A 25,741-nucleotide genomic window follows, 5' to 3' on the forward strand; every position below is an offset into this window, starting at 1 on the left:
CATTGCAAAGCGAGCCAAATGCTCCTCACGCAGAGGGTATAATTGCCCCATAGCCCTGGAAACTTTCAAAGGTCCCTCGGGGTCAGCCCACTGAGCGGAAATAAGCTCTTGGATGGAGTCATGCAAAGGAAAGGCTCGAGTAGGCTTTTTGGTACTAGCCATCCTAGGATTCACAGAGGAGGCCGTGCCACTCTCAGGCTCTTCAATAGAAAGGACCTGTAGGGCATCTGAAATAAGTGCTGGCAGCTCATCACGGTGGAAAATCCTCACCGCGGAGGGATCATCCAGATCCTGTGGTAATTCTGCACCTGACTCTGGCTCCTCAGACCACGAAGGCCTGCCAGAACTCTTCGAATCCTCACAGCCCGACCACGGGGGGGGGGGGGGGGACGACGACAATAGAAGGGGCCTCAGACGACCCTTGAGGGAGAGCTCTTTTCAGCATGTATGCTTTATGCAATAACAACACAAAATCAGGGGAGAAAAACTCGCCCTGGGCACCCAGAGCCTGTCCGGGGCTAGCCGCTCCCTGAATAGCCTCAATTCGAAGTCCCCCCCCTGGGCTCAGGGCTCTCCGTCTCTACAGAGGCCGCGCCATGCGGAGAATTCAAAATGGCGTCCGCTGCCATCTCTGAGCGGGAAGAATCAACGCTCGCAATGCTCGGGCCGTCTCTTACACCTGTACAGCACGATTTACAGAGCCCCGCTGCTGATTTGCGCTTGCCACACCGGGAACAGCGCTTTACATTCTCTGCAGCCAACGCCGAAAACGGCGGGAAAATTCAAAATGGCGGTTTCGCGTCAAAAACGCCCCGATCGCGGGCCCACCCCGGAGGAGTTAGAAAACACTCTTACCTCACCGGACCGAGTATTACAGCTCCGGTCCCATAGAAGAATCAAACGAAAACCTCTGTTCCATTTTTTTTTTTTTAACACTGTGAGGAAAGCAGAGGTAATAAGAACTCCGGAGGCTCAGATGAGTGGGAAAGGCAGGGAAAGGCGAACCAATGTGCCTGCATCCACTGAGTGGGAAAGGACAGGGAAAAGCAAGCTAATATGTCCACATCCACGGGGGCATGGGTAAGGCAGGGAAAGGGCTAAACTATGTGCCTTCAAAGTGAAGCTGCTATAGCCTCTAACACCCCGGCTAACAACTGGCAAGCCAGGAGCCACCCCCAGGCAGATTTTTGATGGAGCTCGAAGAAGCTGCAGCCACCCTGCTTGGGGAGATAGAGAATACTTAAGAGGCAGTGGAGCTGGCTGGCCATAAGGCACTGTGAAAAGTTGAGTGCTCTCTATCTCCCCCTGCTGGTTGATGGACACAACCCATACTGTGATAAGTATGAGGCTGTCCTACCCTGGTTAGGCCCCTAGAGGGCGCTGTTACCCTAAAATGTCCTGGGAGAAGGGCTGGGTGAGTCACTAAAGGGAGCCAGTAAGGGGATGTATAGCAGGAGGTCGCTAGGACCGAGGAGAGTCCTGGAGGAGGAAACAGGTGCAGCAGGTTATGGGCTGGGTCCTGTTTAGCCGTTAACCACTTAATACCCCACCTTCGTGGGAGGGGAGAGGAGAGCTAGCAGCTGAAGCAGAGAGCTGGGAGCTGATGCAGAAAGATCCCCATGGAAAGTACTGGTGGAGCCCTATGGACTGGTTGTGAACTGTGTGTATAAAGAAAGAAAACTGGCTGGGGTAAGAAGACCCTTGAGCTTTAAGTATAAGAACTGTGTGTCCAAGTACAGAGAGAGGCAGGCTGCAAAGCCTGGGGTTGGAAGTCCTCAAAGTATTGCTGTACTGAGAGAAGCAGGCTGCAAAGCCTGGGGATAGAAGTCCCCAAAGTACTGTGGAGCTAAAGGAAGTGTGCCCTAGGGGCTGAAATAAAGTTTTGTATGAGTAATATTCTGTTGGTGAGACCTGACTGTGTTTGCCTTTTTGGAGAAGCAGGTCACCCCGAGCAGAAAGGGGTATGAGACTAATTTGCATATAATCTGCATACTAAAATCCAGCTCACCCTGAGTGAAAGAGGGTCCTGGGATCTAGAGGTTGGAACCGCCTCTCACAAGAGAGAGGTGGGGGAGATCACAATACGTAATGGCTTCTGCTTGATGACAAGGAACACGTTACTTATAATTATTGGCATTTTGAATGTTAGTGGCATCTTTTACTTGATTTCATTTATATGTCTTATGTTGGTCCTTTTAAATGTATAAACACATTTATTTGGGGTTTTTAAAATATATTTTAACATTTTATAAAAGTATTGATTTGTTATTACTGAAAGACATCTCTACTATAACAAAACGCACCTCCAACGTTCTGAAGCTGACTTCGTGGCTTCAGTGAAGGGTTCGTAACATCGTATGTCTGTCATCTCTCTCTCTGCCTCGCCATCGCGTCAAAACGTGATGACGTCGAGGGCGGCGGACCTATCAGAGGGAACCGCATCAAAACGTCATGACGCAAGGGCGGGGCAGACAGATGTGACAGACTTATGAATGATACGAAATCTTCAATGAAGCCACGGTGTCAGCTTCACAACGTTGCACGTGCGTTTTATTACTTCTTCCTAATTTTGCACTTAAACATCGCAGGGTGTCTGCCGGGGGGGTGGGGGGGGAGACAGAGGACAATCGCTGGGTGGCAGGAGGGGTGGCAGGCTGGGGGGGGGGGCAGGGGAGACACGAGAATCGCTGCATGGCTCGAGGGGGGGGCAGGGGACAGAGGACAATCGCTGGGTGGCTGGAGGGGGCCAGGGGAGACAGCAGAATAGCTGGATGGCTGGAGGGGGGGGGGGCCAGGGGAGAGAGGACAATCACACACACTCTCACAGACACACTCGCACCCAGTCTCACTCACTCTGTTACACACACACACTCGCACGGTGCTGTCAAACAGGCAGAGGAAGGGGAGAGGCAGGGGGTCCTGACACCAGAGGGAAGGGGAGGGAAACGAGGAGGGGGTCCCGAGACCTGAGGGGGGGGGGGGAGGGTCCCCCCCAGACCTGAGAAGGGGGAGGGTCCCAAGACCTGGGAGGGGGTCCTGAGACCACAGAGGGAGGGCGGGAGGTATCTCTGTCACACACACACTCTCTCTCACACAGTCTCACACTATCACATTCACTCTCTGTGTCACACACGGTCTCAGACAGTCTGTGTATCGCACACATACTCTCTCACACTCTCTCTGTCTCACATACACACTCACTCTCTCACATACAGTGTATCTGTGTGAAACACACTCTCTCACACTTGCTCTGTCTCTCATACGCACTCGCACACACATTCTTACAGACACACTCGCATCCAGTCTCACTCTCCTTCTGTCACACACACACACACACACACACATTCACTCTCTCTCACACAGTCACTCTCACACACATTCCAAGGAAAACCTTGCTAGCGCCCATTTCATTTGTGTCAGAAACGGGCCTTTTTTCCTAGTGTAATCTATATTTCATGATTTATTACATATTGTTTTAGTTCACTTAATTGAAATAATTTTAATGATGTATTAAGATATAATTCATTTTATCTCAGTGGTTTTGTTAACCTACCTCAAGTTGCTAACTTCCACCAGTATTTTCAAGAATCCCGTTTTACATTTAAAAGGCAGCTGCCTTTTTTGTCGTTTGTTTTTATCTTCTTGTATTTAGATAATTTAGTTTGTTACCTTTAAGGTTAAATCAATTTTTAAACAAAGTTCTTCCATCTCAAGCATGTCATTTTTCCCTTAATTGATTTTAAACTATAGTACTGTTGATCTGTTTTTTCTTCACAATTCTCTGCCGCTCTGCCCACATACTGACAAGAGACTGCTATACCGCTAACTGCATCTTTTACATATACAATAGTACGCTCGTTCTAATGATTACATATGTATGAAGACATCTGGCGAGTCCATAGGCCATGCGTTGTATATTATTTAAGTGAGCTAGCACTGGTTTTAGTCCGTGGATACAAACGCTACCCTTTCAGGAGCTTTTGCTGCATGCTTTAACTGGCTTCCAGCATACAGGTATAGATTTTGCTTTCCAGTTCTTAAGATAATGTATTAGTTTAGTGTCTTTACAATGGTTTTAATCCTATGTCATTTTACAATCGCATCTACTTGCATTAACTATGGCATTTAAAAATAGATTTGAACTTTGTTTTACCCATTAACGTGACATCTTTGTGATGAACACAGACACGTTTGTTTTTTTAATAGCTATATTGTATATCCTTTGCTGTTTTTAAGAACACTTTTTAGGTTTGTTCTTTGCAGTAATATTCACAGCATTGTCGCTAACAGCTTTTTATCAAATTTCCATTGGTTCGATTTTCCTCCGGTGTTTTAATCACTTTGTTGTTCAAGGCATATCGACAGCCACAACACACAACATTTTTAGTTCTTGTGGTGTAGATTTTTTGCTAACAGTGGTTTTTATGTTTGACAGGCTATTATCCTTGTTTTATTTGCACTGCTGACAAGTATTTTTGGTGTTTGATGTTTTTCACTTTTCTTATAATTTTATAGTACTTTAGATATTTTCATGGTTTCCGATTACTTTTTATGGGTTTTAGTCACAAATTTTACCAATGACTTATCTTTACATCTGTTACAGATTCATGTTTCATATCACTGGTTCATGATATACACAGAGGGGCATTTTCGAAAGAAACGTCTAATTTGGACGTCTTTGTAAAAGTCCAAATTCAGAGGCAGGGAAAAGGTCATTTTCAAAAAAAGACGGACGTCCATCTTTGTGTTCAAAAACACCATGGATGTCCTTGGATTTGGATGTCTTTGATTTTCGGCCATTTTCAAAAAGAAAAACGTCCAAATTCAAGCCATTTGGACGTGGGAGGAGACAGCATTTTTAGTACACTGGTCCCCCTGACATGACAGGAATCGGGCACCCTAGGGGGCACTGCAGTGGACTTCATATATCTATTGGTGTAATCTTTAGTATTTGTTGTATATTTTTGCATTTGATTGCCATAATTGCTATTATATAATAAATATATATTTCCACCTTCACATTATTCTTTCATTGTGGACAGCCTAGCTAGAACTTAAGGCCAAAACTTTTGGCACTATCATATCCCTAGCCAAACGTGTCCAGTGTAATTGCTATCCGAGTGATTACCTGTGTCTAGTAGTGCCTATATTTCCCTCAGCTGTCTCTTCTCCAAGCTGAAGAGCCCTAGTAACTTTAGCCTTTCCTCACAGGGAAATCGTCCCATCCCCTTGATCATTTTTGTCACTCTTCTCTGTACCTTTTCTAATTCTGCTACATCTCTTTTGAGATGCGGTGACCAGAATTGCACCCAGTATTGGAGATGAAGTCACACTATGGAGCGATACAAAGGCATTATTCTCATTGTTGTTCATTCCTCTCCTAATAATTCCTAATATTCTATTTGTTTTCTTAGATACCGTAGCACACTGATCAGAGGGTTACAATGTATCAGTGATGACACCTAGATCCTTTTCTTGGGCAGCGACTCCTAATGTGGAACCTTGCCTCATGTTACTATAGTTTGGGTTCCTCTTTCTTAGATGCATCACTTTGCATTTGCTCACATTAAACACCATCTGCCATCTGGATGTCCAGTCTCCCAGGCTTGTAAGGTCCTCTTGCAATTTATCACAACCCTTTTGTGATTTAACAACTTTGAATAACTGTGTCATCAGCAAACAATTACCTCACTAGTTATTCCCTTCTCTAGATCATTTATAAATAAGTTAAGTAGCGGTCCCAGCACAGACCCTGGGAACCCCACTATCTACCCTTCTCCATTGAGAATACTGACCATTTAACCCTATTTTTTTTGTTTTCTCTCTTTTAACTAGTTTTTAATATAACATTACTCCCTATCCCATGACTTTTCCCTCAGGAGTCTTTCATGACTGTGAAATGCGTTTTGAAAATCCAGACACACAGTATCGCCAGCTCACCTTTATCCATTTTAATTCACCTCTTCAAAGAAATGTAGTAGACTGGTGAGGCAAGATTCTCTTGACTAAATCCATGTTGGCTTTGTCTCATTAATCCATGTTTATGAATATACTCTAATTTTCTTTATAATACTCTCTACCATTTTGCCCGGCACTGACATCAGGCTCACTGGTCTATAATTTCCCGGATCACCTCTAGAACCCTTTTAAAAAATTGCCGTTACATTGGCCATCCTCCAATCTTCCAGTACCATGCTTGATTTTAAAGATAAATTACTAACAATAGCTCTGCAAGTTCATTTTTCAATTCCATTAGTACTCTGGGATGTATACTATCCGGTTCAGGCAATTTGCTCTCTTCAATTTGTCAAATTGCCCCATTACATCTTCCAGGTTTACAGAGATTTGTTTCAGTTTCTCTGACGCATCAGCATTGAATACCATTTCTGGCACTAGTATCTTTCCCACATCTTCCTCGATGAAAACTGAAGCAAAGAATTCATTTAATCTCTCCGCTAAGGCCTGGTCTTCCCTGAGTGCCCTTTTACTCATCTAGCGGTCCAACTGATTCTTTTACTGGCTTCTTGCTTCTAACATACCTAAGAAAAGTTTATTCTATATGCCTTTGCTTCCAATGCAATCTTCTTTTCAAAGTCTCTCTACCTTTCTCGTCTGCGCTTTGCATTTGACTTGCCATTCTTTATGTTGTTTCCTATTATTTCAAGTCAAATCCTTCTTCTGTTTTCTGAAAGATTTTCTTTTAACTCTAACATCTTCCTTCACCTCACTTTTTAACCATGCTGGCTGTCTTTTGGCCTTCTTCCTTTTTTAATAAATGGAATACTTCTGGGCTTCCAGGACAGTACTTTTGAATGCCAGCCACAAACATAGAACCAGACTATATAGGCTACCTCATGAGGAGGCAGATGCAGGACCCGTGGAGCTCAGGCCACACCCCCCTTGCCCATCTGGTTAAAAAAGGAGAGAGACCTTTGCAGACCCAAAAAACCCTGCTTAAAGCAGTCCAAAATAAGCTCTGAGAAATGTATCCACAAAGGCCCCAAAAACTCCCTGGGGTCTCCACCTGCAAAATTTCAGCCGAGGACCCCCTAACAAAGTCTATCAATGGATTAGAAACAGTGTAGGGGCTAGTCCCCTGCCTATATAGCTACTAACATACTTGGCCGACAACCTCCTGCATACCATACTACATATGCGCCGGAACAATTCTTCAAAGAAGAATGAACTTTCTCCATATTTTCCAAGGCCTGCAATTCAACAAGAATATGCTGGTGGTCCACTTAGCTGACGCAATCACTTTGCAACCAATGTATCATGGACTTATTGTGCAGAGATGATGACCTTTGGTCAAGTTACCCCAGTCATGTTGGAGCCTGGGTTCAGACACTCCTGAATTCCAAGAACGGCATCTTCATGTAACATGGACATTGTGGTTTTTGAAAACGGAATATCCAGAACAAAATGGTTTACCTTATCTCCGGTTACAGTGCCCCTCTCAGAACTATATAAGAGGCATTCCTGGGGATTAAAAGTTATACGATGCTCCCATGAGATCTGAGCGGTCACTGTCTGGTGTTCTTATCAGCTCAAACTCCACTGAACTACTCTACTCATCTCTCCATTGCAGAACCCTTCAAAGTATGCCCTTTGAGCTGTGGCTATCCTGGTGATCTGCACCTTCATCCCGAGGGAGAAGAGTTTCACCTCACTTTCAGGCTGTATAAACAGAAGTTCTGTTATTGCTGTGGGGTAATAAGAAGGTCCAATTTATGGGCCTAGGGAGTGTATTACTTCTTTTTGAACAACCTAGTATTCTTACATGCTATTTATTCGCATTTCATTTTTGGTGTTACTTGTTTGTATTTAAATTGGTGGCTTTTATTGTTATAAAATATTTGGGCCTTTTGTTAGCTGCTTGTCAGTGTTCCCAGGAGCTCAGATTCGCATAGTTAGTGAGGCGGGGCATGACCTAGAAATCCAGATACCAGAGTGTTACCATTACATAATTAGCACATCCCTTTCACACAGTATTCACCAGGAGGCGCTGTAGAGGTGCCATATTCTAACTGCTCCTTTTACAGCCACCCCCCTCAAAATGCGAAGGTAGTGCACTCTGAAGAAAAAATGGTTGAGGTTCCCACCGAAATGCTTCGGCCATAGTGAGAACTGTAGGCTCAGCAGAGTGCACATCAGGTCCTGGAGAGAGAGGTAACCACACAACCTAGCGGTTAGAGCATTGGGCTGACAACCAGGGAAACCCAGGTCAAATCCAGCTGCTGCTTCCTGTGATCTTAGGCAAGCCACTTAACTTTCTATTGCCTCAAGTATATTGTTTCTTCACTCAACGTGTAATTAAACTCTGGCATTTGTTGCCAGAAAATACAGTAAAAGCAGTTAGCTTTAGGGGGAGTAGCCACGGGTTGGCCTGGACCTGGACCCACCCAACAGCAGGGCACCGGCATGGGGGGGGGGGGGGGGGGGAGGGGAGGAGGAAGCAGACTGGGCTCCGTTGCAAGCTCTCTTCTATGGGTCCACAGCAGCAGCGATTCCCACATGCTGCCTGCCACTAACCTGGAAGCCTCCCCTCTGCTGCAATTTCTTGTCTGTACCTAGGCGGGATGCGGTAGAGCACAGGCTTCCAGGTTAGTGGCAGATAGCATGTAGGAACTGATGCTGCTGCTTACCCATAGAATAGAGAGGAGATATGCTGCATGGGGGGAGGGGGATAAGGACGAGACATGGAGAAATGTTGCATGTAGGGGGAGGGGGTAGGGACTAGAGATGGAGAAATGTTGGACAGCGGTGAAGGGGAGGGGGAGAGAGAGGCAGTAAAGGGGTAGAGAGGTGCAAGAAAGAGAGAAATCTTATTTGAGACATCTATATCACATATTATTCCAAAACAAGTGAGTTCAATGTGGCTCACAATGAACAGTATAGGATACATAAAGAATAATGCATAAGTAATTTGTTGTAAGAATCCAATTTTACAATACAGTATCATAAACGTACTGGGATAGCTATGGATGTTTAACATTTAGAAAATCTATTATGAATGAGAAATTGTACATGAAGCAAAGAGAAGGTTATTGGTAAATAGAGTAATAACCAACCCAGGTAATAATTAGTTGTTTGAGATATGGCTGTTCTTTGTGATGGTCTGTTTGAATAGGAACGATTTGAGGATTTTGCAGAATCTAGTACATTCCTATATATTTCTTATTTTGGGTGGTAAGGAGTTCCACCATTTGGTTCCTAGGTAAGTGAAGCCGGCAGAGTGGACACTTTTGTAAATCACTTTTTTTGCAATTTGGGAGGTGTAGCCTGAGATAGTTTCTTGCTTCATAACTAGCATTTCTTTAAGGTAAGTTTATTAACGGTACCAATCTGGAGCTGTGCCATTTAGGATTTGAAAGATAAAGGTACATAATTTGAAGGTGATTCTCGCTTTGATGGGAAGCCAGTGTAATTTGATTAATAAAGGGGAGGCACTTTCAAAATGAGAGATTTTGTATATATTGGGGCGAAGGGGGGGGAAGAGAAGCAGAAATGTTGGACATGACAGTGGAGAAACGGAGAGATGCTGCATGGTGGGGAGAGATGTTGGACTTAGGGCACAAGGGAGAGGGAGGGGCAGAAATGTTGGACATGGCGGAGAAAGGGAGAGAATTCTGTATGGGAGGGAGGGGGCAAGAGAGATGCTGGATCTAGGATCCACGGTAGGGAGATAGTGAAATGGTAGGCAGGGCTTTGGATGAGAGGCAGGGAGAGATGCACAGGAGATGGAGAGGGAAGGGAGGGAGATGTTGCATCCAGCAGCAGATAGGAGTGAAGTAAGAGAGAGGGAGAAATGCTGGACTATGAAGGACAGGGAAGGAGGGAAGAGAGGACATGGAGATGTCAGGCAACGAGGGCGGGAAGAAAGAGGGAGCAGATACTGGGCTAGGAAGGTGGAGGGAGGAAGACGCTGGGAATGTGAAACCATGTAGAAGGGTGGAAAGGAAATGGATGAGAGGATACCAATTACAAAGGATAGAAATCTGGTAATGGGGAGTAGATTAAAAATTTAAAAATGAGAGGAAAAAGCTAGAAAGCAACAATCAACATATCAGATGTAGGTGTAGTGAGGGGACATCAGAGAGGAGAAAAGACAAATGGACAGCAGCTGCTTGAAGGAGACTTAGGAAATTGGAACCAACATAATGGAAAAATAAAGCGTCCAGACAACAAAGGTAGAAAAAAAAAGCATTTTACTTTGAATGTTTTAAATGGAAAAATGTTAGCTTTGGGAAATGTGCATAGCAAATGTCTTTGCATTGTGTTCAGTAGAAAAGGAAATGCATTTCTGCATTTATTTCTCCAGTGTTGTAGTACATGTAAAGTTTAACTTCTTGGAATTTTATTTCTAATTTGTGATCCCTTATTCTGTATTTGGTGAGGGTCTGTCGGTGTGATAGAAATGGCAGGTAGGGAAATCGGAGGGGAGGCAGGGAGGAGAGGTTTATCAGAGAGGGTGCCCTCCTTTATTTTCTGACCAGGGCCGGAGCATGTAATACTGGCCCTGACCCTTGCTATATAACTGGTGGGCATCTCCAAGCATCCCCAGCTGAGGACCTCCTCCAAAGGCAGCCAGAACTCCCTTCTACCAAGCTCTCCAGTCAGTAACAGCATCCTTGAGCCTCAGACAACTAAGCATGCATGGGGTGGGTGCTGGCATCGGTCTCTTAGAGATGTTACTGCTGACTGCCAAGCTTGGTAAAAGGGAGTACTGGCCACCTTCAGAGGAAGTCTTCAGCTGATCGAGCTTGAGGATCCTTTATATTTTGAGGTGGAGGTACGGTGGGGAAGAGAAAGTTTGTGGCCACGCACTTTGGGCTCAGGCCCACCCAAAATTGGCTGTCTGGCTGCATCACTGTTTAGCTTAGTATGGTTAAAAAAAAAAAAAAAAAGTGTGGATTATTTCCTAAAAGTCCATAAGCCATTATTAAGATGGATTTGGGAATATCCATTGCTTATTTCTGGGAAAGGCAGCATAAAATATGATTTACTATTGTTGGGATCTTGCCAGGTACTCGTGACCTGGCCACAGTTGGAAACAGGATACTTGGCTTGATGGACCTTTGGTCTGGCAGTGCTTATGTTCAATATTTCCTTTAAGTAAGAAGAAAACCGGGGGAAGGGAGAAGAAAGAAGGGGTACAGGAGGGGCTTATCCCTGCCAATAAGCCTTATCCCATTCCCATGGGCTAAGGCTTTGGACCAAAATGAGGCAACAAAAAGCTCACATCAGCCTCTACCAAATATGTGACTATGGCTCAAACCCTGGAAGGCACACCCATGGCTAGATATTAACCAAAAGAACTTGAGCCACAGCTCAAAGCTTAGTGAGACTAGTCTAAACAGGAAAAATAAATATCCTGCTGCACCAGATTGCCAGCACCATTTGCTGGAGAAATGCAGGAGATGTCATCAGAATCAGTTTTCTGCCTCCATCTGCTGGTTCAGGCACAAAACCCAGAGATCTAGACTGGTCTAGCGGGATAAGGAAATTTAAAAAACTGTAAAAGCTATTTTCAACCATAAATTGTAGAAAGGTATCAAGTGCAAACAAAAAACTTCTTAAAATTAATTTCTGAAACAACTCTTAAGTAGAGGAGTGTGGTAGCCGTGTTAGTCCACTCTTAAGGTTATCAATAGAAATCAAACAAAATAAAACATGGAAAAGAAAATAAGATGATACCTTTTTTATTGGACATAACTTAATACATTTCTTGATTAGCTTTCGAAGGTTGCCCTTCTTCGTCAGATCGGAAATAAGCAAATGTGCTAGCTGACAGTGTATATAAGTGAAAAACATTCAAGCATTGCTATGACAGTCTGACAGGGTGGGAGGATGGGGGTGGGTAGGAAGTATGCATGGGGACATCAAAGTATATCATTGGTATTCTAACAGGGTGGGTGTGGACAGGTGAGGGGAGGGTGATCAACAGAGTCATACAGCTTTATGGTTTATAATGGGCTAGGAACCCCAGGTCCTTGTTAAGTCCTTTCTGTTGGGTGTTAAAATATTCAATCATTCTGACTTCAAAGGTCTTACGTTCTTGTATGGTTTTAAAGTTACCTTTGAGGATTCTCACTGTGAAGTCACTGGTGCAGTGTCCTGGTCTTGTAAAATGTTGCCCAACAGGCGTGGGAACCCTGCTGGCACCAGCATTGTTTATATGATGTCTATGTAAATTGAATCTTGTTTGAGATATTCCCATCCCCACCAGTACTGGCCTTCCGACAGCCACCCAATTTAAAACACAAGCTAATCAGAAGTAAACTTCCTTCACAGACTGAAAAGGAACAGAAGGGCACACTTCCCTGTAATTTATCCAGTTGCAAACTATGCCAAAATATTTCACAGGACCCCAAAGTCATCCACAAAGGAAAGACATTCAACATAAAGGGATCTTTCACTTGCTCATCTTCCAATGTGGTATATATCATTCAGTGTAAAAAATGTAATGAAGGATGCTATATTGGAGAAACAGGCCAGATGCTTAAGACAAGATTCAATTTACATAGACATCATATAAACAATGCTGGTGCCAGCAGGGTTCCCATGCCTGTTGGGCAACATTTTACAAGACCAGGACACTGTACCAGTGACTTCACAGTGAGAATCCTCAAAGGTAACTTTAAAACCATACAAGAACGTAAGACCTTTGAAGTCAGAATGATTGAATATTTTAACACCCAACAGAAAGGACTTAACAAGGACCTGGGGTTCCTAGCCCATTATAAACCATAAAGCTGTATGTCTCTGTTGATCACCCTCCCCTCACCTGTCCACACCCACCCTGTTAGAATACCAATGATATACTTTGATGTCCCCATGCATACTTCCTACCCACCCCCATCCTTCCACCCTGTCAGACTGTCATAGCAATGCTTGAATGTTTTTCACTTATATACACTGTCAGCTAGCACATTTGCTTATTTCCGATCTGACGAAGAAGGGCAACCTTCGAAAGCTAATCAAGAAATGTATTAAGTTATGTCCAATAAAAAAGGTATCATCTTATTTTCTTTTCCATGTTTTATTTTGTTTGATTTCTATTGAAACAACTCTGAAATGTTAAACTTTACAAGTGAAAAATATACTGGATATTTTTTAACCTAGATTTTCATAAGACATCACAAAATAAAAACTCACTGCTATACTGAAGAGGTACACGAAACTCCTGTAGCCAATCAGTCAGAGCCATTTTCAGGGCCATCTGGGGACTGTATAATACATCTGTTTCAATGTCTTCATCGCTGCCTTCATTTTCCAGTTTAATCTGGATAGACACTGTACTATCTTCGCCGTCACCTAGTATAAACAAAAGCATTAGGATTTATTAAATGAGCTAATATAAGATTAATCAAACTGCAATTCTCAATTCAGTGGCCTCTCAGATGTAAAATAAACTACCTAAAAATTTCAGACTGGAGAAGTTTGCACTGTAGTTAGATCAGAACTGTGCATGTTGATCTTACAGAAAGTACTCAGGGTAATATCTAGAACTTACCCAAAGAAGTTTATCTGGGAAAGAATGTAATAATGGTGTATTAGGAAGATGTTCTCTTATACTGTATACTCACTATACATCAATAAGATGTAACTATAAGATTATGTAATACAATCAATTTTATTTATATTTTAAATTATTGTGAACCGTCTTGAACCCCCTAGGGGATACAAGCAGGACATGTGTCTAAATTAAATGCTGTACCCTGTTCCAAATTCCTCTCTGCTTTCTACGTAAGTACATAAGTAATGCCACACTGGGAAAAGACCAAGGGTCCATCGAGCCCAGCATCCTGTCCATGACAGCGGCCAATCCAGGCCAAGGGCACCTGGCAAGCTTCCCAAACGTACAAACATTCTATACATGTTATTCCCGGAATTGTGGATTTTTCCCAAGTCCATTTAGTAGCGGTTTATGGACTTGTCCTTAAGGAAACAGTCTAACCCCTTTTTAAACTCTGCCAAGCTAACCGCCTTCACCACGTTCTCCGGCAACGAATTCCAGAGTTTAATTACACGTTGGGTGAAGAAACATTTTCTCCGATTTGTTTTAAATTTACTACACTGTAGTTTCATCGCATGCCCCCTAGTCCTAGTATTTTTGGAAAGCGTGAACAGACGCTTCACATCCACTTGTTCCACTCCACTCATTATTTTATATACCTCTATCATGTGTCCCCTCAGCTGTCTCTTCTCCAAGCTGAAAAGCCCTAGCCTCCTTAGCCTTTCATAGGGAAGTCCTCCCATCCCCATTATCATTTTAGTCGCCCTTCGCTACACCTTTTCCAATTCCACTATATCTTTCTTGAGATGCGGCGACCAGAATTGAACACAATACTCAAGGTGCGGTCGCACCATGGAGCGATATAACAGCATTATAACATCCTCACACCTGTTTTCCATACCTTTCCTAATAATACCCAACATTCTATTCGCTTTCCGAGCTGCAGCAGCACACTGAGCAGGTTTCAGTGTATTATCGACGACACCCAGATCCCTTTCTTGGTCCGTAACTCCTAACGTGGAACTTTGCATGACGTAGTTATAATTCGGGTTCTTTTTTCCCACATGCATCACCTTGCACTTGCTCACATTAAACGTCATCTGCCATTTAGCCGCCCAGTCTCATAAGGTCCTTCTGTAATTTTTCACAATCCTGTCACGAGTTAACGACTTTGAATAACTTTGTGTCATCAGCAAATTTAATTACCTCGCTAGTTACTCCCATCTCTAAATCATTTATAAATATATTAAAAAGCAGCGGTCCTAGCACAGACCCCTGAGGAACCCCCACTAACTACCCTTCTCCATTGTGAATACTGACCATTTAACCCCACTCTCTGTTTCCTATCCTTCAACCAGTTTTTAATCCACAATAGGACTTTTCCTCCTATCCCATGACCCTCCAATTGCCTCTGTAGCCTTTCGTGAGGTACCTTGTCAAACGCCTTTTGAAAATCCAGACACACAATATCAACCGGCTCCCCTTTCTAGCATCCTCTATACCTGCAGATTTCCTTTGGAGAGATCTTCCTGCTGACTCGTAATAAATGTTTTTCATTTCAATTTAGCTACATTATTTAACCTTTCATTATATACATTTGAAGCATATATATCTGTTTGTTTAGGTTAGCCTTTCTCAGCTATCTATAAACATCAAACCAAATCCCACAAAAAATACAGGCATGTTTATTTAAATCTCTTTTTTTTTTTATTATTATTTATGTCTTGATATAGTGCCTTATCTGGAGAACATGTCAGGGCGATGAACAATTTTCTAAAATGCAAACTGAAACTTCTACAGGTTTTCAACATTAGTTTTGTTTTCTGGAAAACAAAAAAGTACACTTTCGTCACCAGGGTTGGTATATATATGCAATAGGGATGTGAATTCATTTGAAAACAAGAAAAAAAAATCAGAAAATTTAGGTTTAAAAAAAAAAAAAAACTGTATTGTCAATGCCTATCATTGCTCAATAGGGTGCTCTATTCATTGTCCATTAAAATTTGAAAGGGGGAAAAAAAAAAAAAAAAAAAAAAAAAAAAAAAAAAAAAGAGTAAAAAGTCTGAATGAAACAACAATTCTGTAAAGGACATAGGAAACTAAACAAATTTTTAGCCTGTGCACCCCTAATATTCAGGGTCAGCTTTAGTCCTGGTGGTGCTCTGCGCAATCCAGCTGGAGCAGTAGGGAAGGGATGTAGACCAAAAAAATGTAACTGTTCTCCAGAGGTCGACTGTAGTAAGGTATAGCGAAGATACTAACCTGTAGCTTTGTAGCACTATAAAAATGCTAAATAGTAGTAGTAGTATTCTCTGAGGACAGCAGGCTGATTGTTCCCACAAGTGGGGTCGACGTCCGCATCGGCCCAGGAAGCAAAATTTTTCCAGCAAAAATAAACTGCCAGTCTTCTGGTGCACGAGCAGCGTGAATGACTTCCCGCCCGTTGCGAGCGTGCCTCCTCAGATAAATCAAAAAGCATACAAACAAGAACTGCAAAGGGGAGGGGGCTGGATTGTGAGAACAATCAGCCTGCTGTCCTCGGAGAATATCAGCTACAGGTTAGTATCGTCGCTTTCTCCGAGGACAAGCAGACTGCTTGTTCTCACAAGTGGGGTTTCCCTAGCATCCAGGCTCACTCAAAACAATGAACATTGGTCAACTGGGCCTCACAATGGCGAGGACATAACATAGATTGACCTGAAAACATAAAGAACAAATTGAGATTGCAGCCTGGAACAGAACAAAAATGGGACTAAGGGGGTGGAGTTGGATTCTAAACCCCGAACAGATTCTGCAGCACTAACTGCCCAAACCGACTGTCGCGTTGGGTATCCTGCAGTAGTGAGATGTGAATGTGTGGACTGATGACCATGTTGCAGCCTTGCAAATCTCCTCAATGGAGGCTGAATTTAAGTGAGCCACTGACGCAGCCATGGCTCTAACATTGTAAGCTGTGACATGGCCCTCCAGAGTCAGCCCAGCTTGGGCGTAAGTGAAGGAAATGCAATCTACTAGCCAACTGGAGATTGTGCGTTTCCCGATGGCAACTCCCCTCCTGTTGAGGTCGAAAGAAACAAACAACTGGGTGGACTGTCTGAAGAGCTTTGTCCGCTCCACGTAAAAGGCCAATGTTCTCTTGCAGTCCAAGGTATGCAAACTGCTTTCGCCAGGGCGGGTATGAGGATGGGGAAAAAATGTTGGCAAGACAATTGACTGGTTCAGATGGAACTCCGACACCACACCTTTGGCAGGAACTTAGGGTGACTGCTGAGGACTACTCTGTTTTGATGAAACTTGATAAAAGGTGCATGCACTAACCAAGACCTGAAGCTCACTGATCCTACGAGCTGAAGTAACAGCCACCAAGAAAATGACCTTCCAGGTCAAGTACTTCAGATGGCAGGAATTCAGTGGCTCAAAAGGAGCTTTCATCAGCTGGGTGAGGACGACGTTGAGATCCCATGACACCGGTGGTGGTTTGACCGGGGGCTTTGACAAAAGCAAACCTCTCATGAAGCGAACAACTAAAGGCTATCCAGACATAGGCTTACCCTCTACACGGCAACGATAAGCACTAATCGTACTAAGGTGAACTCTTACAGAGTTGGTCTTGAGGCCAGACTCTGACAAGTGTAGAAGGTATTCAAGCAGGGTCTGTGTAGGACAAGAAAGAGGATTTAGGGCCTTGCTGTCACACCAGACGGCAAACCTCCTCCATTTAAAAGAGTAACACCTCTTCGTGGAATCTTTTCTGGAAGCAAGCAAGACTCAGGAGACACCCTCTGAAAGACCCCAGGAGGCAAATTCTAAGCTCTCAACATCCAGGCCGTGAGAGCCAGAGACTGGAGGTTAGGATGTAGAAGCGACCCCTTGTTGAGTGATGAGGGTTGAAAAACACTCCAATCTCCACGGTTCTTCGGAGGATAACTCCAGAAGAAGAGGGAACAAAATCTCACGCAGCCAGAAGAGTGCAATCAGGATCATGGTTCCGCAGTCTTGCTTGAGTTTCAGCAAAGTCTTCCCTACTAGAGATATGGGAGGATACGAATGTAGGAGAAAGGCATCTGACGCTAGTCTGTCGTGGGCCTGAAGCCTGGAACAGAACTGAGGGACCTTGTGATTGATCTGAGTGTCAAAAAGATCCACCGAGGGTGTGCTCGGAAAATCTTGTGGACTATGCCCATGTTCAGTAACCACTCGTGAGGCTGCATTATCCTGCTCAATCTGTCAGCCAGACTGTTGTTTACACCTGCCAGATAAGTGGCTTTGAGAAACATGCTGTGACAGCGAGCCCAAAGACACATCTAGACGGCGAGACCCGGTGCCCCCCTGTCTGAATTAAGATTACTCGGTTGGACAGCCAGCCTGTCTGAAAGCCTTTAAAGTGTTCCAGATCGCTCTTAATTGCAGGAGGTTGATCTGCAGACCTTTCTCCTGAAAGGACCAGGCTCCCCGAGTGTGCAGCCCATCTACATGGGATCCCCACCCCAGGAGAGATGCATCCGTCAGCACTTTTTGTGGCTCATGAACTTGGAATGGTCGCCACATGGTTAAATTGGATCGAATTGTCCACCACTAAAGAGAATTCCGAAAGTCGGTGGACAGTTGGATTACATCCTCTAGATCCCCCGCAGCTTGACACCACTGGGAAGCTAGGGTCCATTGAGCTGATCTCATATGTAGACATGCCATGGGCATGACATGAACTGTGAAGTCTCAACATTTGCCCAGCCGTGACCTGCTGAGACGCTCGAACCATGGACACCTGGGACAGAAGGTTGTCCGCCCTTGCCTCGGGGAGATAAGCTCGAGCTGTCTGAGTGTTCAGCAGAGCTCCAATGAATTCCAATTTTTGGACTGGGGTGGGATGGCAATTGGGATAATTTATGACGAACCCCAGTAGCTCCAGCACCTGAATAGTCATTTGCATGGACTCCAGAGCACCTTCCTTCGAGGTGCTCTTCACCAGCCAATCGTCGAGATAAGGAAACACAAGCACTCCCAGTTTGCGTGGAGACACTGCAACTATGCATTTTGTAAACACTCTGGGCGTAGACGCCAGGCCAAAAGGCAGTACACGGTACTGAAAGTGCTGTGATCCCAGCCGAAATTGAAGATACTTCCTGTGAGCTGGAAGTATCGAGATGTGTGTGTAAGCATCCTTTAAGTCCACAGAGCATAGCCAATCGTTTTCCTGAATCATGGGAAGAAGGGTACCTAGGGAAACGATCCCAAACTTTTCTCAGATGAGAAATTTGTTCAAGGCCCTTAGGTCTAGGATGGGACGCATCCGCCCTTTTCTTTTGCACAAGGAAGTACATGGAATAGAATCCCAGCCCTTCTTCCTCTGGTGGAATGGGTTCGACAGCTTGGGCCTGTAGAAGGGTGGAGAGTTCCTCTGCAAGTACCTGCGTGTGCTGGGAGCTGTAGGACTGAGCTCCCAGTGGCCAATTTGGAGGCTTGGATTCCAGATTGAGGGTGTATCCTAACCGGACAAGTTGAAGAACCCAACAGGGTGGAAGTTATAAGAGGCCACCTTTGGTGAAAAAACATTAACCTCCCCCCAACCGGCAAGCCGTCCGGTATGGACACGTTTACTGAGGCTATGCTGAACTGGAACCAGTCAAAAGCCCATCCCTTGCTTTTGCTGGGGAGCTGCAGTGGCCTTAAGCATACGCTGTTGACGAGCATGAGCACGTTGGGACTGAGCCTGGGCAGGCTGCCGAGAAGCAGCAGTGTACCTACGCCTAGCATAGGAATAGGGAGCACTACTCTTCCCCCAAAAAAACCTCCTAGATGAGGAGGTAGTAGCAGAAGACGCCCTGCGGGAGAGAGAATCCATAGCATCATTGTGCTTCTTGATCTGATCAACTAGATCCTCTACTTTCTCATCAAAAAGGTTATCCCCCCAGCAAGGAACATCCGCCATCCGCTGCTGGACCGAATGATCCAGGTCAGAGACACACAGCCATGAGAGTCTGCGCATTACTATACCTTGGGCAGCGATCCTGGATGCTACATTAAAAGTGTCAAACGTACCCCTGGCCAGGAATTCTCGACACGCCTTCTGCTGCCTGCCCACCTGGCGAAAAGGCTTGGCCTGCTGCGGAGGGAGTGCATCAACCAAGCTGGACAGTTGCCTCACTGAGTTCCACAAGTGGATGCTCGTGAAGAGCTGGTAAGATTGAATTTTGGCGGCGAGCATAGCGGCCTGATACGTTTTCCTCCCAAAAGAATCAAAAGTCCTAGCTTCTCTGCCTGGGGGTGCCGAGGCATAGTCCCTAGTACTCTTGGCTCTCTTGAGGGCAGAGTCCACCACCATGGAATTGTGGGGTAATTGAGACCTCATCAATCCAGGTTCACCATGGATCCGATACTGGGATTCAGTTTTCTTTGGGATCACGGGGCCAGACAAAGGGAACGACCAGGTCCGCATAAGGACTTCCTTCAGTACCTTATGTACAGGAGCTGTCACAGCCTCACTAGGTGAAGGATAATCCAGGACCTCGAACATCTCAGCCCTGGGCTCATCCTCAACCTCCATAGGGAAAGGAATAGCCGTAGCCATTTCCAGGACAAAAGATGTAAAAGGACAGACTCTCCAGTGGAGATGGTCTCCTTTCTGGTGGAGAGGAAGGATCAGAGGGCATCCCAAAGGACCCGTCAGAAGAAAAGAACCTGGGGTCTCCCTCCGATTCCTACTAACGCTCCTCTTCAGTATCGAACCTTCTTCAGGGCACTCTGAGATTGAGCCTGCCTAGACTGCAGTGAAGCTTCCTCCACTGACGTCGAAGGGGAGTCAACCCGGTGGCAGCCGATGTCGAAGGGGAGTCAACCCGGGTGGCAGCTGACGTCGATGCCACAGGCGGCACCGAGGCCAGGAACCTCTCCGCAGGAGAAGGGCCAGCTGCTGCTGCAGCTGGCGGCACAGAAGGTGTCAGCACCCCCGACACCAAAGCAGACTGGCGCAGCAATCCCTCCAGAAGCTCTGGAAGCAGGGCCCGGATGCGCAGGTCGAGAGCCGCCATCAGAAAAGTCTGTGGGGTCGGTGGAACAGCCGGTGGCAGAATCTGTGGAGGCTCCAGAGCAGGCATCGGGCTGCTAGGAGACCAATGCATCGGCATCTCCTGTATTGAGGAGGAGCGATCCTCTCGGCGCTGACGCTTCGTGTGCCGATTTTCTCAACGCCCCGGAGCTCCCGGTACCGTGCAAAGGAGAACGATGACGGTGCTTCGCCTTTGCTCAATGCCCGTCATCGAGACTCCTCGGTAACGATGAGGAGGATGTGGAATCCTCACGTCTCCTCGGGGCCAGGTACGACGGTCGGTCCCGGAGAGGAGGGGGGCCTGCACAACAGGAGGCCTTGAGACAGGTGGAGACCCACTCAACGCCTCACTGCTCCCAGCGCGAGTTGGTCTCTCAGCAGCCATTACCCTCTGTTCCTGACGTTGATGCTCCTGTCGATGTCGAAGGACCGAGCTCCAAAAAGCTTTTCTCGTTGGGCTTCTCAAGACGCTTGAGTCCGTTTCTTCATACTAAGACAGACTACAAGCGGCTGGGCTATGGTCGGGCCCAAGGCACTGTATACACCAGGCAGGGTATCGGTACCTGAGATGTTCCGGTTGAACCGAGTACAACGCTTGAAGCCACTGGGTGTCCTCAATGACATGGAAGGAAAAACAGCCTCAGCGAAATCAAACGACGTGATCGTGCCAAAAAAGCGAAGGGCACAAAAAGGGAGAAAGCAGGTCGCATCGAAAAAGAAAGTAAACTTAAAAATAGGAAGAAAACTAAAAGAAACTACGGGCAATAATTTTTTTTTTTTTTTTTTAAAGAAAATGACAAAAAGTGAAAAGAAAGTACAAAAGTCGTTAGACTCTAGTTTCTGGGCCCAAAAAACGAGAACAGGAAAACAGTCTTACCTCGCCACGGACGAAAAAGAACTGAGGAGGCATGCTCATGATGGGTGGGAAAGTCATCCGCGCGTGCACACCAAAAGACTCTGGCAAAGTTTTATATTTTTGCTGTAAAAATTTTGCAGCTTCCTGGGCCACACAGATGTCGACCCCACTTGTGAGAACAAGCAGCCTGCTTGTCCTCGGAGAAATATATTTACTGAGAAACCAGATACTAGTGACCCGACACGGCCCGTGTTTCAGCAAAAAAATTGCCTGCTTCTGGATTCAAGTATCTTGACTATAAGGTATCGGTAGTTTCAAACAAATGGTAAGAATAATCAAACCAAACACTTAGAATTGTGCCAACCAGTGACATCATGCAAGTAGCGTGGGAAAAAGCAGCAATTCTTAGTGTTTTAAATTATTTTTTACCATTTGTTTGAAATTATGGATACCTTATAGACAGATACTTGACTCCTCTGGAGATCAGTTTGATTGATTTTGGTCTATATCCCTTCCCTTCTCTTCTAGCTGTTCAGCTTTTTCGTAGGGAACTTACTAGTTTTATTAGGTGCTCTATGGAATCCTCCAGGACTGGTGCCTTCCATGGTGGAGAAAGTATGTCCCACAGGGCATGGTGGTCAGAGACACTCTTTCAAAGCCACTGCCACACCCCTGAGGCAGTAGTATTGGGTGACCACCAGGGTAAACCCTCTGAAATGTGGTTCTACCATAAATTTCCTTTCCTTGAGTCCTGCTGGACCCCTCTAGAATAGTGGGCTGTACTCCCCAACCAGCAAATGGAAGCAGAAAACATCGACTTTCAGTGATGTTACTACCAGTAAGATTACTGGCAAGTTCTAGGATTGCATCAATCTCAGCCTACAGCAGATGGCTAAAGTTTGGATTGGTGCCGCAGGATCTCTCGAGTGCAGCCTGGCTTCCCAGGCACAATCTGAGGCCTGCACTCTGAGGCTAAGCCCAGAGTCTTAGTAGTGGCTGTTAGGATAGAGGTCTGCAGGCCCAGCCCTAATTGGGACCTGCCTTCGGTTTTACTCCAGTACTCAGATCCACAGGTCTTTGACCTGGTTGGACAAGTGAGTCCAGGCAGTCTGTGTTCCCCCCTCCTTCCTCTCTCTCATGCCCCTCCCCTCCAGTTCTTCATCTCCCCCTAGGATTCCTGAAGAAACTTTCAGCCTCTGCAGTATAAAGGATTTTTTGAAAACAGGATATCTGCAGACTTTACTTTAGGGTTAGCCTGGTGAGCAAGCAGGGTAACAAGGGAGTCCCCAACGTAATTGGAGGTACTTGTGTTGGCATGCCTGGGTGGGAAGGTGGTGTAGGGTATGTAGAGTGTGCTTCATTAGTAGTGTGACTAGCTCCTTCTGTTATGCCTATGATGAAGATGCAGTGGGACAATACATGGAAGAAGTTTCCGCAGCATTTGGGGAAGAAATCGGAGTGCACAGGGCTACAGTGCCCATGGCTCCCCTGACACCCTGTTTTTTTCTGCTGACAAAACTGTGGCCACCTTGGCAGCTGGCCATGTGAATCCCGGTCTGCAGGGAAGTTGATTGGGGTGGGGGGATGTGGGCAGGAAAGGCAGATAGCTGCCTTGGATCTAGTTGGCCCAGGTCAGACAGCTTGGTTCAGCCAACAGTTACTGCAGAATATATCAGACTGTCTCCACAAAACCCTAGCCTCTTGTGAGGGCCAGGGATCCAAAAGCAGCAACAACTTCTGGTACAGAGGTCTGAGGACATGGGCTCAAAATGCCCTAGGCTGGCGTTATTGGCCTGCAAGGAACCAGAGGTCCTTTCCTGCCTTGGCCCTAGATAGAGATTGACAGTTTAGGAAAAGAGAAGGTGCCCCCCCCCCCCCCCCCCCCCCCCGAAACTCATTTCCCCAAGGAGAGGGATCTACCTCCCCATCAGGAGATACGTAGGCTGTCATTTGCCTATCTTTAAAGTATTGACTTAACCGATTTCACAGATTGCCTTCCTGTGGATGGCAGAGGGTCCAGTCAGAAAGGCAAGGATGGTGATCCCACCCAAGAAAGGTTAAGGAAACCTTGCAAGTCTTTCCCTCTTCACAAAAGCTTTACATGTAATGATTCTCATAGAAGGCTGTAGAAGCAGTACTGAAGGGTAGCAGGTTCAAGGGGAAGCTCTACATGCTGCTGCAAAGAGATTTAGACCAGCTGTTTTGCCTCCACAAAGTGGATGTGGCTGTGACAAGGAAGATCACATTTCCAATAGAGGAAGGCATAGCCATGAAGAAAGGTCAATGTGCTTTTCAAGCAAAGGTTTGTTACTCTTGCAATGGAGGTTGAGGTCCAAGCAGCAATTTGTGGGGGCCGTGTAGCCTGACCTCTTTTCTAGTAGTCTCAGTAGCTTCCAGAAATGGCATGCCTGTAGTATGCTGTGGCCTTCTTGGCACACATGTTATATGACTTCCTTCAGATCGTAGGCCAGGTAGGTCTCTGGCTTCAGTAGTAGTAGTGCATATATGGCTGTGTCTTTGGAACTGGTGTGCTGATTCAGGCTCCAAAGAAGGTCTCAGCAAGCTTCCTCTTTGGGGTAAACTCCTGTTCAGAGAAGATAGAGAAGTAGGTAAAAGACTTTGGTGTGACGAGGCAGTAAGAGGCTCCATACCATCTGAGTTTTTTCTGGGAAGTCATGCCCCAAACGCTGGAGTTTTCATAGAAGCAGACAGGCTGCCTCTTCCTCCTTGGTATATCAGGCAGACTGTTTGAAGAACTCAGCCCTTTTGAGCAGCTGGAAATCCCAGAGGTAGGCCCAGGCTCTTGACTTCAGGTAGCAAAGTTTCCAATGAGTACTGACAGACCCAGCCCAAGTTTGTCCAAATGGTTGGGGTGGGGGGGGGGGGGGGGGGGGGGGGGGGTGGGGGGGATGGTCACCTCAGCTTATCTAAAGTGAGTTATGTCAGATCAGTTGGTCCTCAAGGTAATCAAGCAAGGGTACGCTCTGGAGTTTACATTACCCTTTCTTAATGCTTCTATGGTTCCCTCTTTGCAGTTTGGCACTCAAAAAGGAAGACAGTGGTATAAACTACAGCACCTGCTTCAGTTAGGGACAATAGTTCCAGTACCACAGGAAGAAGCTAGCCAGGGCTGGTATGCCATCTATTTTGTAATCCTAAAGAAAGGGATTTCATAAAAAATAACCACCATTCTGGATCAGACCGATGATCCATCTAGCCCAGAATCCTGCTTCCAACAGTGGCCAATCCAGATCACAAGTACCTGGCAGAATCCCAAGAAATAGCAAGAGTCAATGCTACAGACCTCAGGGATAGGGGAGTGGCTTTCCCCATGTCTACCTTAATAGCAGTTTATGGATTTTTCACCCAGGAATTCCTCCCAACTTTTTAAATCCCAGATACGCTAACTGCTAATACTGCATCCTCTGGCAAATGAGTTCCAGAACTTACTTATTCAGTAAGTAAAAAAATAAATTGTCCTATTTGTTGTAAAAGTATTACCATTAGAGCTGTTCAGAATATTCGTATTTGAACTGATTTGGCCCCTAATAGTGTCCTGAATACATTATTCGTATTCGGCCAAATAGTGATTAAATTTGAATACAAATAATACTTGCGCTATAAAAACGAACACCTCTTTGGTTTCAATTCTGTCTTGACTTCCCTTTGTACTTCTGGTTCTTTTGTTGACCAGAGATCTGGCGGCAATTGCTAAGCTGATTAAAATTGCATTAAAGTGCTTTACTCTTCAACCGTTTCTTTGGCTCCTGCAAGATATGAAACACTTACTTCATCCTTCACTCCCAGCTGCATGACCCATACAACTGCGCATCACAATATTCTAAGCCAATGAAGAGGCAGGACTGATGTCCTCCTGCTCCATATTTTATTTATTTCATATCAGTCACTCCAAACTCCACCCTATCAAAATCTACTTTATTACAACCTTCAAAACATGATTTGTAAAACAGCTTGCCAAAATTAAAAGAAAACTAAAATCATCACGGGGGTCACGTGATGCCAAGTTGTTGAGTGGACGTCTGTAGACCCGGCTCCGCTCCTGCTACCCCTTATTCTTTTAAATTGACCTGTATAAAACTCTCGAAAGGATTCTTCACCCACCTGATCGTGAAGAGGGGAAAACGTACTTTATCCCTGTCGGAGCTGAGGGGCGGTTGAAGCTGCGAGCGGTTGTTATGCCAGCGAGGACCCCGCGCATTAAAAAGGCCTGCGTGCAAGAAGTGTGTCCTAAGATGGCCGTGGTGCAGGAGACCTCGGGGGCGGCAAACCAGCCTGCGGAGGCCATAGAAGAACTAATCCA

General features: G+C 45.4%; 1 protein-coding gene across 1 annotated transcript in view; it reads right to left on the bottom strand.

The window, feature by feature from the left end:
- The window catches only part of OGA (O-GlcNAcase), a 314,455-nt gene that overhangs the window by 137,168 nt on the left and 151,546 nt on the right, over positions 1-25,741 (bottom strand). The window contains exon 8 of the mRNA XM_030202855.1: positions 13,159-13,317. Within this exon, the coding sequence (XP_030058715.1) occupies positions 13,159-13,317 (159 nt within the window). The remainder of the gene's footprint in view (positions 1-13,158; positions 13,318-25,741) is intronic.

Source organism: Microcaecilia unicolor, chromosome 5 (assembly GCF_901765095.1).
Source record: "Microcaecilia unicolor chromosome 5, aMicUni1.1, whole genome shotgun sequence".
Classification (NCBI taxonomy): domain Eukaryota; kingdom Metazoa; phylum Chordata; class Amphibia; order Gymnophiona; family Siphonopidae; genus Microcaecilia; species Microcaecilia unicolor.